This window comes from Oncorhynchus masou, unplaced genomic scaffold, assembly GCF_036934945.1.
Source record: "Oncorhynchus masou masou isolate Uvic2021 unplaced genomic scaffold, UVic_Omas_1.1 unplaced_scaffold_758, whole genome shotgun sequence".
In the NCBI taxonomy this organism is placed as follows: Eukaryota; Metazoa; Chordata; class Actinopteri; order Salmoniformes; family Salmonidae; genus Oncorhynchus; species Oncorhynchus masou.
Genome location: NW_027014045.1, coordinates 57,513 through 70,592, shown reverse-complemented (window position 1 = coordinate 70,592; position 13,080 = coordinate 57,513). Strand labels below are relative to the sequence as shown.

The 13,080-nt window shown below is 48.1% G+C and overlaps 1 protein-coding gene across 1 annotated transcript in view; it reads right to left on the bottom strand.

Annotated features, from left to right (window-relative positions):
- The window catches only part of LOC135537372 (bone morphogenetic protein receptor type-2-like), a 114,318-nt gene extending 105,612 nt beyond the window's left edge, over positions 1–8,706 (bottom strand). Inside the window, exon 1 of the mRNA XM_064963556.1 lies at positions 7,918–8,706. Coding sequence (XP_064819628.1) covers positions 7,918–8,077 — 160 coding nt within the window. The 5' untranslated portion in view covers positions 8,078–8,706. The remainder of the gene's footprint in view (positions 1–7,917) is intronic.
- Positions 8,707–13,080: the final 4,374 nt, after the last annotated feature.

Sequence of the window (13,080 nt, the reverse complement as noted above, 5' to 3'; positions counted from 1 at the left end):
TGGTAACCCTACAGTCTCTGTCAGAGGGAGGTAACCCAGTACTGTCTGGTAACCCTACGGTCTGTATAGACTACAGTACTGTCTGGTAGAGGGCGGTCTGTATAGACTACAGTCCTGTCTGGCAAGGGAGGTCTGTATAGACTACAGTACTGTCTGGTAGAGGGCGGTCTGTATAGACTACAGTCCTGTCTGGCAGAGGGACTCTGTATAGACTACAGTACTGTCTGGTAGAGGGAGGTCTGTATAACTACAGTACTGTCTGGTAGACAGAGTAGTCCAGTGACAGTCCTGTCTGGTAGAGGGCGGTCTGTATAGACTACAGTGCCTGTCTGGCAGAGGGAGGTCTGTATAGATGCAGTACTGTCTGGTAGAGGGAGGTCTGTATAGACTACAGTACTGTCTGGTTATGGAGGTCTGTATAGACTACAGTACTGTCTGGTAGAAGGGAAGGTCTGATATAGACTACAGTACTGTCTGGTAGAGGGCGGTCTGTAAAACAGTACTGTCTGGTAGAGGGAGGTCTGTATAGACTACAGTACTGTCTGGTAGAGGGCGGTCTGTATAGACTACAGTACTGTCTGGTAGAGGGCAGTCTGTATAGACTACAGTCCTGTCTGGTAGAGGGCGGTCTGTATAGACTACAGTCCTGTCTGGTAGAGGGCGGTCTGTATAGACTACAGTACTGTCTGGTAGAGGGCGGTCTGTATAGACTACAGTACTGTCTGGTAGAGGGAGGTCTGTATAGACTACAGTACTGTCTGGTAGAGGGCGGTCTGTATAGACTACAGTCCTGTCTGGTAGAGGGAGGTCTGTATAGACTACAGTACTGTCTGGTAGAGGGCGGTCTGTATAGACTACAGTACTGTCTGGTAGAGGGAGGTCTGTATAGACTACAGTACTGTCTGGTAGAGGGCGGTCTGTATAGACTACAGTACTGTCTGGTAGAGGGCGGTCTGTATAGACTACAGTACTGTCTGGTAGAGGGCGGTCTGTATAGACTACAGTCCTGTCTGGCAGAGGGCGGTCTGTATAGACTACAGTCCTGTCTGGCAGAGGGAGGTCTGTATAGACTACAGTACTGTCTGGTAGAGGGCGGTCTGTATAGACTACAGTCCTGTCTGGTAGAGGGAGGTCTGTATAGACTACAGTACTGTCTGGTAGAGGGAGGTCTGTATAGACTACAGTCCTGTCTGGTAGAGGGCGGTCTGTATAGACTACAGTCCTGTCTGGCAGAGGGAGGTCTGTATAGACTACAGTACTGTCTGGTAGAGGGAGGTCTGTATAGACTACAGTACTGTCTGGTAGAGGGCAGTCTGTATAGACTACAGTCCTGTCTGGTAGAGGGAGGTCTGTATAGACTACAGTACTGTCTGGTAGAGGGCGGTCTGTATAGACTACAGTACTGTCTGGTAGAGGGCGGTCTGTATAGACTACAGTACTGTCTGGTAGAGGGCGGTCTGTATAGACTACAGTACTGTCTGGTAGAGGGCAGTCTGTATAGACTACAGTACTGTCTGGTAGAGGGAGGTCTGTATAGACTACAGTACTGTCTGGTAGAGGGCGGTCTGTATAGACTACAGTACTGTCTGGTAGAGGGAGGTCTGTATAGACTACAGTACTGTCTGGTAGAGGGCGGTCTGTATAGACTACAGTCCTGTCTGGTAGAGGGAGGTCTGTATAGACTACAGTACTGTCTGGTAGAGGGCGGTCTGTATAGACTACAGTCCTGTCTGGTAGAGGGCGGTCTGTATAGACTACAGTCCTGTCTGGCAGAGGGCGGTCTGTATAGACTACAGTACTGTCTGGCAGAGGGCGGTCTGTATAGACTACAGTACTGTCTGGTAGAGGGCGGTCTGTATAGACTACAGTCCTGTCTGGCAGAGGGCGGTCTGTATAGACTACAGTACTGTCTGGTAGAGGGCGGTCTGTATAGACTACAGTACTGTCTGGTAGAGGGAGGTCTGTATAGACTACAGTCCTGTCTGGTAGAGGGCGGTCTGTATAGACTACAGTCCTGTCTGGTAGAGGGCGGTCTGTATAGACTACAGTCCTGTCGGGTAGAGGGAGGTCTGTATAGACTACAGTACTGTCTGGTAGAGGGCGGTCTGTATAGACTACAGTACTGTCTGGTAGAGGGCGGTCTGTATAGACTACAGTACTGTCTGGTAGAGGGCGGTCTGTATAGACTACAGTACTGTCTGGTAGAGGGAGGTCTGTATAGACTACAGTACTGTCTGGTAGAGGGCGGTCTGTATAGACTACAGTACTGTCTGGTAGAGGGAGGTCTGTATAGACTACAGTACTGTCTGGTAGAGGGCGGTCTGTATAGACTACAGTACTGTCTGGTAGAGGGAGGTCTGTATAGACTACAGTACTGTCTGGTAGAGGGCGGTCTGTATAGACTACAGTACTGTCTGGTAGAGGGCGGTCTGTATAGACTACAGTACTGTCTGGTAGAGGGAGGTCTGTATAGACTACAGTACTGTCTGGTAGAGGGAGGTCTGTATAGACTACAGTACTGTCTGGTAGAGGGCGGTCTGTATAGACTACAGTCCTGTCTGGTAGAGGGCGGTCTGTATAGACTACAGTACTGTCTGGTAGAGGGAGGTCTGTATAGACTACAGTACTGTCTGGTAGAGGGAGGTCTGTATAGACTACAGTACTGTCTGGTAGAGGGCGGTCTGTATAGACTACAGTCCTGTCTGGTAGAGGGAGGTCTGTATAGACTACAGTACTGTCTGGTAGAGGGCGGTCTGTATAGACTACAGTACTGTCTGGTAGAGGGCGGTCTGTATAGACTACAGTACTGTCTGGTAGAGGGCGGTCTGTATAGACTACAGTACTGTCTGGTAGAGGGCGGTCTGTATAGACTACAGTACTGTCTGGTAGAGGGAGGTCTGTATAGACTACAGTACTGTCTGGTAGAGGGCGGTCTGTATAGACTACAGTCCTGTCTGGCAGAGTGGCATTGTGCATACACCAGCATTTCCTCTGAAAATGACATTTCATGTCTGGGAGGCTGGGACAGGGCAGGGCAGTCAGTCTATCACTGGGTGAATGAGTACTGTGGGGGAGGGGGGGATTTTCAGACTGTTCAGTGCCAACCAGCAGAAATAGTCAGAGGGGGAGAGGGGGGGTCAGCGTCAGCGTCACCACAAGGGAATGTTTCTCCCCTCCCCCTCCTCCCCGACACAGTCCTCCCCTCCCCCTCCTTCCCCCATAGAGCCAGAGGGAGACATTGTTTAGTCTGAAGCTTGCAGCAGGAGAGCGTCACAGTGTCTCGTAAACAGACCCTCCCTTCCTACGTTCAAACTGCTAATTACACTATCAGCACACAGAGATCATCTTACTGTGTGTTACAGGGACAAGGTCTTATGTTGGATAATATTTTGAAGTCTTCGGAGCAAGTCAGTGCTTACGGTTCACAGTTCTGCTTGTGTGAAACATTTAGTGTGGTAGTACGTGCTGAGAGCCGTCTACTGTGTGTGTGTGTGTGTGTGTGTGTGTGTGTGTGTGTGTGTGTGTTTGTGCGTGTGTGTGCGTTTGTGTGTTTGTGTGTGTGTGTGCGTTTGTGTGTGTGTGCGTTTGTGTGTGTGTGCGTTTGTGTGTGCGTGCGTTTGTGTGTGTCTGTGCGTGCTTTTGTGTGTGTGTGTGCGTTTGTGTGTGTCTGTGCGTGTGTGTGCGTGTGTGTGCGTGTGTGAGTTTGTGTGCGTTTGTGTGCGTGTGTGCGTTTGTGTGTGCGTGTGTGCGTTTGTGTGCGTGTGTGCGTGTGTGTGTGTGTGTGTGTGAGTTTTTTCTTTACCTTCTACAACGATACTTCAGTGTTTGGTTTGTTAAATGTGATGCGCCACTCTGTCGCGTGTAGCATTGTCTGTGTTCATAGTTTTCTCTGTTTGCTACTTGAGTTGTCTCTCTCCTTCTCCTTCTCCTCCTGCATGCTGCCGTCACCCCGAGCCCTGCCCCGTCACCCCGAGCCCTGCCCCGTCACCCCGAGCCCTGCCCCGTCACCCCGAGCCCTGCTTCGTCACCCCGAGCCCTGCTCCGTCACCCTCGAGCCCTGCCCCGTCACCCCGAGCCCTATTCTGTCACCCCGAGCCCTGCCCCGTCACCCCGAGCCCTGCCCCGTCACCCCGAGCCCTGCCCCGTCACCCCGAGCCCTGCCCCGTCACCCCGAGCCCTGCCCCGTCACCCCGAGCCCTGCCCCGTCACCCCGAGCCCTGCCCAGTCACCCCGAGCCCTGCCCCGTCTCCCGAGCCCTGCCCCGTCACCCCGCCCCGTCACCCCGAGCCCTGCTCCGTCACCCTCGAGCCCTATTCTGTCACCCCCGAGCCCTGCCCCGTCACCCCGAGCCCTGCCCCGTCACCCCGAGCCCTGCCCCGTCACCCGAGCCCTGCCCCGTCACCCCGAGCCCTATTCTGTCACCCCCGTCACCCCGAGCCCTGCCCCGTCACCCCGAGCCCTGCCCCGTCACCCCGAGCCCTGCCCCGTCACCCCGAGCCCTGCCCAGTCACCCCGAGTCACCCCGAGCCCTGCCCCGTCACCCCGAGCCCTGCCCCGTCACCCCGCCCTGCCCGTCACCCCGAGCCCTGCCCCGTCACCCCGCCCCGTCACCCCGAGCCCTGCTCCGTCACCCTCAAGCCCTGCTCCGTCACCCCGAGCCCTGCCCCGTCACCCCGAGCCCTGCCCCGTCACCCCGAGCCCTGCCCCGTCACCCCGAGCCCTACTCCAGAGTCCAATGGCAGTGAGCTTTACACCACTTCAGCCAACGCTTGGCGTTGTGATCTTCGGCTTGTGTGCAGCTGCTCGGCCATGGAAACCCATTTCATGAAGCTCCTGACGAAGAGTTCTTGTGCTGATGTTGCTTCCAGAGGCCATTTTGGAACTCGGTAGTGAGTGTTGCTTCCAGGGGCTGTTTGGAACTCAGTAGTGAGCGTTGCTTACAGGGCATTTTGGAACTCAGTAGTTAGTGTTGCAGCTGAGGACAGATGCTTTTTACACGCCATTTACACTCTTCTGAGGACCCATTCTGTGAGCTTGTGTGGCCTACCACTTCACGGCTGAGCCGTTGTTGCTCCTAGATGTCTCCATTTCGCAATAACAGCACTTACAGTTGACCGGGGCAGCTCTAGCAGGGCAGTAATTTGACGAACTGACTTGTTGAAAAGGTGGCATCCTATGATGGTGCCACGTTGAAAGTTACTGAGCTCTTCAGTAAGGCCATTCTACTGCCAATGTTTGTCTATGTAGATTGCATGGCTGTGTGCTTGATTTTACACACCTGTGAGCAACGGGTGTGGCTGAAATAACCAAATCTACTAATTTGAAGGGGTGTACACATACTGCTGTATATACAATGTATCTAATAGGACCATTATTCTGTATTGTGAATTGATGTGGAATGTTATGATTGTTTCCTATCGTTTTGACAGAAAACCGGCAAAAATGGCAGTTTAAGCAGTGAGCGAAATTGTCAAACCTGGTAATATCAGGCTGTATAATGGGACATACACCTAACAACTTCAATGACAAATTTCACTGAACAGGGGAAAATAGCCATCACCATACAATACATCACATTGTATGAAGAAACAATACTACAAGTCGTAGCTCCATACTACTTGTCAGACAGAGAACCGATACTGGCCATATCCGAACACCCATACTAGCGTACTATTACGCGAAAAAATAATGTTTTATAGTTTGTGAGAATTCTAAAATAGTGCTCCGAATACTTAATCTAATGTGTGATTGCGTTGACTCTCTCCATTCGTTCATTTATGGAACAGTGCGTCAATTTATCTGATTATCAGTTGTTGTCAAACACGTGAGTCGGAAAAGACGAGTGAATTCTACAAGATCAAAAGTCGAAATTATTATGCAGTTTAGGTATGTAGTACATTAGTACACGTGTTGGGACACAGATAACTGGTTTTTGGGGGTGGGAATAGCATGGGGTGTGAGGGGTCTGGGGTCTGGGGTCTGGGGTAGGAATAGCATGGGGTGTGAGGGGTCTGGGGTCTGGGGTGGGAATAGCATGGGCTGTGAGGGGTCTGGGGTGGGAATGGCATGGGGTGTGAGGGGTCTGGGGTGGGAATGGCATGGGGTGTGAGGGGTCTGGGGTGGGAATAGCATGGGTGTGAGGGGTCTGGGGTGGGAATGGCATGGGGTGTGAGGGGTCTGGGGTGGGAATGGGGGGTGTGAGGGGTCTGGGGTGGGAATAGCATGGGGTGTGAGGGGTCTGGGGTGGGAATGGCATGGGGTGTGTCTGGGGTGGGAATGGGGTCTGGGGTGGGGCATGGGGTGGGGGGTCTGGGGTGGGAATGGCATGGGGTGGGTGGGAATGGGGGGTGTGAGGGGTCTGGGGTGGGAATGGCATGGGGTGTGAGGGGTCTGGGGTGGGAATGGCATGGGGTGTGAGGGGTCTGGGGTGGGAATGGCATGGGGTGTGAGGGGTCTGGGGTGGGAATGGCATGGGGTGTGAGGGGTCTGGGGTGGGAATAGCATGGGGTGTGATAATGGCATGGGGTGTGAGGGGTCTGGGGTGGGAATGGCATGGGGTGTGAGGGGTCTGGGGTGGGAATGGCATGGGGTGTGAGGGGTCTGGGGTGGGAATGGCATGGGGGGTGTGAGGGGGGGTCTGGGGGGTCTGGGGTAGGAATGGCATGGGGTGGGGTGAGGGGTCTGGGGTGGGCATGGGGTGGCTGGGGTGGGAATAGCATGGGGTGTGAGGGGTCTGGGGTGGGAATGGCATGGGGTGTGAGGGGTCTGGGGGAATCATGGGGTGTGAGGGGTCTGGGGTGGGAATGGCATGGGGTGTGAGGGGTCTGGGGTGGGAATGGCATGGGGTGTGAGGGATCTGGGGTGGGAATAGCATGGGGTGTGAGGGGTCTGTGAGTGGCTTTTGACTATTGTTTGGGATTCCTCATGTCTTACTCATTGGAAGAAAAAAGGTTTGGTCCGAATCGGATGTTCGGTACAATATTTATTTGATATTATATGGATGCTATACATTTTTAAAAATGGCCAATTTTGGGTGCAATCAATTATCCTGATTTCTCAGGGGTTCAAAATGTGTTATATTTCAACAAAAATAACGTTGCAGGAATGCTTATCTTCTCTGTTCCTAATGGCAGAAACCATTTCAAAACAACTTGAGATGGTGGGTGTCATGGTTTGCTGAAACGACCTGATGGAATGACCTAGCTACAGATGGGCACACCAGATAATAAGATATAACCAACATTATACTGGTAGTTATAGGTGTGTCAAAACATTGCCAGAGATATTTCAACTGACATGGTATTTGCGATACTGTCTTCGTTCCTCATTTTGTGGAAACAGGAGTCTCATAAAATGTCTGTGTCCAGTTGCAGGGGTCCGTTTGAATTTAGAAAAATGCTCAGTTGTTTAAAAAAAATAATAATACAAAATGAGACTCCTGTTCCCAAGAATTGAGGATGAAGATGGTATCACGAATACCAGGTTAAAAATGACCAGTATAAATGGTCCAAAATGTTTTGGTTAAATCACTTTATCTGTCTGGTGTTACAATCTGTAGCTCGGAAAGGCCCAGGTAATAGAATAGTCAATATAAACTGGGTGGTTTGGAGCCCTGAATGCTGATTGGCTGACAGCCGTGGTATATCAGACCATATACCATGGATATGACAAAACACTAATTTTTACTGCTCTAATTAAGTTGGTAAACAGTTTTAAAAAGCAATAAAGCACCTTGGGGGTTTATGAGATATGGTTAAGATATGAGAAATGGTTAAGAGATATATATATATATATATCCATTATCTCAAAGCTATTTTCAAACCTATTTTCCAATTACACCATATGGAAATGTATTTATGTATACTTATTTCATCGCATTAAGCAAAACATCGCAAGGCCAAGAAAGGTTCAACTTACCAGCGACGGGACTGAGGAGAAGGATGCCGTACAGCCCCAGTGCCAGCCCCGACATTCGGCCCAGGACTGCCATGGCTGGTGGGATTAATTGGGACGGGCGGTTTCTCCAAGGAGTTCTCCTTATTTCACCCCCTTCAATCTGTGAGCTAGACGAGCACATTCGCCCGGACTATCTAATAATCTAACATAGTCCAGATCAAATACGATGGATGAATAAATGTCTTCTAGGTTTAACAGTTGATATTTATGATTTTTTATCTACCCTTGATTGTCCAAACAGTCATTTAGGTCCCAGACAGTGCAACAACAAACAAAAAAATGTGATTAAAAAAATATTTAAAAAATCACAAGCTAACATCAATATTGCAACAATTGATGAGCTATGAAAATAGCTAACGTTGTCCGTCTACTTTAGGACCCAGCTAGCTGTTGTTTTTGATTGCCAAAACGTTTTATTTCGACATCCGAGTCTCCTCTGTACTGGGCTACAGTAACGTTACCTACAGTCAGCCATCAGACGTTAACCTTCTCATAACTAACAAGCAAACCAGCATTCACGAAAGAAAGAAAAGATATATATATATATACACTTCAAAACAACTATCTAGCACGCTGTTTATGATAGGATTTTACAAATCCATGAACGCAGCTAAAGTAACCTTACATTTCCCAAAGGCCAACTAACGTTAGATAACGAGACAGTCATATATTTTTTGTATGGCTGGTTCTGTCATGGATTTCTGACATCTGATCGGAGAGATAACCACGAAGATTATACTCATTTAGCTAAACGACTAAGCAAAATGGATGATCCAACTTGTTTTAAATATATATTCCGATCAAATCCGTCTGATATCCAACACGCAGACGAGAAGGAAAGAAATCCTCTTCTGCCCAGATGAAAATGTTTCACGTAGCGCAAGACTGACTGGTAGCGGGTCGGTACGCAGAGACCGTGGCGATTAGACTCCCAAAAAAGGCCTTTTAAACCGAAGAGGGAAAAAATGGTTGATTTAAAAATGTTGTATTATTCAAAACAGATTTCCAGTAACTATTATATGTAGCTAAAATGTCCATTTAATTTTTTCTATGTCCCTTTTAACCATAGCTTTCTGTTATCCGCGCCCAGCCTTCAACTTCGCTTCTGTACAGTCTAGGGCCGAGCTGCTACTGGGCTGGCTCATTCCAACGTTATGGTGCCTCGTCGTTTTGGGGAGGGATGTATATACATATATATTTACATTTTACTATTCTATCTGATAAAGTAAATGTTTGACTTTCAGAAAAACACATGGGTCATTCACAGGCACTTCATTTTTTGTTGGTGCATTTTTCAAACTGTTAGGTGCGTAATCCTAAACAGGATGGAAACGTGGGGCCTAAATTAGCCATAGCTCTGTGAGTGAGCAAGCATAATGGTGAACAAATCAACAGGATTTGAACTTCTCTATCAATATTGTAACATTTTGAAATGTGGTTAATTTTCGCTATAATTTTACACTAAATGAGAAGTGATATTTGTGGTTAATTTTCGCTATAATTTTACACTAAATGAGAAGTGATATTTGCTGGGACAGAAAAGGTTCCCATAATATTGGAATGAACCAGCTGGCTACACGCAGGCAGACAGACCGAGGCCCGCCTCCTCCACTCAATGCTCTCACCGGTCATTATCAACACAACGTCACAGTAAACTGCACTGCGGAGAATTCCGTCTGTCTGCTGGGGGTAAAGGCGACCCCAGGTCCGCTAAAAACAACTAGGTTTTGTTTTCAAATGATTGTTAAATGAATGTTACAACTTTTTGGGGAGGATTTGATATCATCACCTCTTGAAGAACTTCACATTTCCGATTATTCCACATTTAATCGGAGTCAAGCCATCTACATATAGAATTTGATGCATATGTTTGATTTATCCAACCTATGGACCACACAGAACGCACTGCAACTACCTCTGCAATGCAATGCTGCAAGGCAAACGTAGCTTTCCATTGGAAATTAATTTACTTCTGGTGTACCAAACCACAATTGTATTTTTTAAATTTTATTTTACCTTTATTTAACTAGGCAAGTCAGTTAAGAACAAATTATTATTTTCAATGATGACGTAGGAACAGTGGGTTAACTGCCTTGTTCAGGTGCAGAAAGACAGATTTTTACCTTGTCAGTTTAGTGATTCAATCTTGCAACCTTTCGTTACTGGTCCAACGCTCTGGTCCAACGCTCTAACCACTAGGCTACCTGCCTCTTCTAACCACTAGGCTACCTGCCTCCTCTAACCACTAGGCTTTCCATTCCATTGGAAATTAATTTACTTCTGGTGTACCAAACCACAATTGTATTTTTTAAATTTTATTTTACCTTTATTTAACTAGGCAAGTCAGTTAAGAACAAATTATTATTTTCAATGATGACGTAGGAACAGTGGGTTAACTGCCTTGTTCAGGTGCAGAAAGACAGATTTTTACCTTGTCAGTTTAGTGATTCAATCTTGCAACCTTTCGTTACTGGTCCAACGCTCTAACCACTAGGCTACCTGCCTCTTCTAACCACTAGGCTACCTGCCTCCTCTAACCACTAGGCTACCTGCCTCTTCTAACCACTAGGCTACCTGCCTCCTCTAACCACTAGGCTACCTGCCTCCCCCCTCTAACCACTAGGCTACCTGCATCCCTCCTCTAACCACTAGGCGACCTGCCTCCTCTAACCACTAGGCTACCTGCCTCCTCTAACCACTAGGCTACCTGCCTCCTCTAACCACTAGGCTACCTGCCTCCTCTAACCACTAGGCTACCTGCCTCCTCTAACCACTAGGCAACCTGCATCCTCTAACCACTAGGCTACCTTCCTCCCTCCTCTAACCACTAGGCTACCTGCCTCCTCTAACCACCAGGCTACCTGCCTCCTCTAACCACTAGGCTACCTGCCTCCTCTAACCACTAGGCTACCTGCCTCCTCTAACCACTAGGCAACCTGCATCCTCTAACCACTAGGCTACCTGCCTCCTCTAACCACCAGGCTACCTGCCTCCTCTAACCACTAGGCAACCTGCATCCTCTAACCACTAGGCAACCTGCATCCTCTAACCACTAGGCTACCTGCCTCCTCTAACCACTAGGCTACCTGCCGCCCCAACGCTATTGGTGTGATCAAGGCGTTACGCCTCATGTCCACTAGATGCATCAAACTCCCTAGTGGCGCAGCGGCCTAAGGCACTGCATCTCAGTGTAAGAGGCATCACTACAGTCCCTGGTTTGATTCCAGGCTGTTTCACATCCGGCCGTGATTGGGAGTCCCATAGGGCTGCGCACAATTCGCCCAGCATTGTCTGGGTTTGGGCCAGGGAAGGCCGTCATCGTAAATAAGAATTTAACTGACTTGCCTGGTTAAATTAAAAATGTGCATTCTGGCGGAAGTCATTCATTGTCAACGGAGCAGTCCACAACGCTACGTTGGGGGTACCTCACTAGGCTGAGGAGCGTTGTGTGTGCCGCCTTAAATATATTCAACCGCTGCTCTACCATGCGGTGGCACAAACACACACAGATACCAACCAGCTACCTTTTAAAAAGTGTGGAAAATGTGTTATAGACATCCGGCGAAACAAAACTAATGATCAGTAACATCGATTGTGAGGGTAGCCTATCCATTTGGCATCTAGCTAGCTAACTAAGCAAACACCTTGTCATTTAGCGTGCTTCATCAGAGATTAGGTTTTTTTTTTTGGAAAGAGCTTGACATCAGCAAGTTGTCATCCTGGTAAAGTGGTCAGTCAGACTGTCATCTTCACTATCAAACAATATTTGCATATAGCTATCTAGTATCCCCAGCCAGTTAGCTTGTTAACCTCAAAAAGTATAAGCTTTTAACACATTCATAAATGGCAAAAAAAACAACAACAAAAAACAAACATTTATCATAAGGAATAATGTTTTGAAGTGTCTGTCCTATATCAAGGAGACATGAGAAAGATCAGGAAATATTTTAGTTGTTTTTGGACACATATTTAACCCCTTGTTCTTATTGGCACAAAACGATCTCCATACTTCCATTGGGTTACCTTCAGATGAGTCTCGGGACAATGGTGGGGGTCCTAGAGTGAAACGGAGAACACCATCGTGTTTGTGAGAGTCTCCCGTTTCCATAGAAGGGTCAGTGGATGCTACAGGTGGTTTAGTGAGAAGAACAATTTTCAAGATGTCTCCTGGTCTGACAAACACCTCTCTAGTTCTGTCACCTTTCACCTCAGATGGGATGTCTCCTGGTCTGACAAACACCTCTCTAGTTCTGTCACCTTTCACCTCAGATGGGATGTCTCCTGGTCTGACAAACACCTCTCTAGCTCTGTCACCTTTCACCTCAGATGGGATGTCTCCTGGTCTGACAAACACCTCTCTAGTTCTGTCACCTTTCACCTCAGATGGGATGTCTCTTGGTCTGACAAACACCTCTCTAGTTCTGTCACCTTTCACCTCAGATGGGATGTCTCCTGGTCTGACAAACACCTCTCTAGTTCTGTCACCTTTCACCTCAGATGTGATGTCTCCTGGTCTGACCAACACCTCTCTAGTTCTGTCACCTTTCACCTCAGATGGGATGTCTCCTGGTCTGACAAACACCTCTCTAGTTCTGTCACCTTTCACCTCAGATGGGATGTCTTCTGGTCTGATAAACACCTCTCTAGTTCTGTCACCTTTCACCTCAGATGGGATGTCTTCTGGTCTGACAAACACCTCTCTAGTTCTGTCACCTTTCACCTCAGATGGGGAAGGCCGACATCGGCGGATAGGCAGGAGAAACTGAAATCTGTAGTTTAAACTGGAAAGATTTCAATGTTATTTTGTTACGCACAGGTGCGGCAATAGACCCTTAATGATATTAACTAGCGATGTTGATGTGATCTGTTATTAGCTAGCTAGCCAATTTGACGTGGTCAAGCAATTAAAGTTAACCATCATGTCTGTCAGCGGCAATCGTGATTAAAGAGTGACTGCCCCTAAAGATGCCTATTTGACCTCGTTATGAGTCAGAAAAATTGATTCTCGTGTCAAAATGGACTTCAAAGTGTAAATAGGATAAATTTGGTCATAAAGTCAGTCTCGTCTAAAAAGGTGTTTAAACCTGAGTGTGTTACAATGAGTTGAGTTTGGATTACAATTAT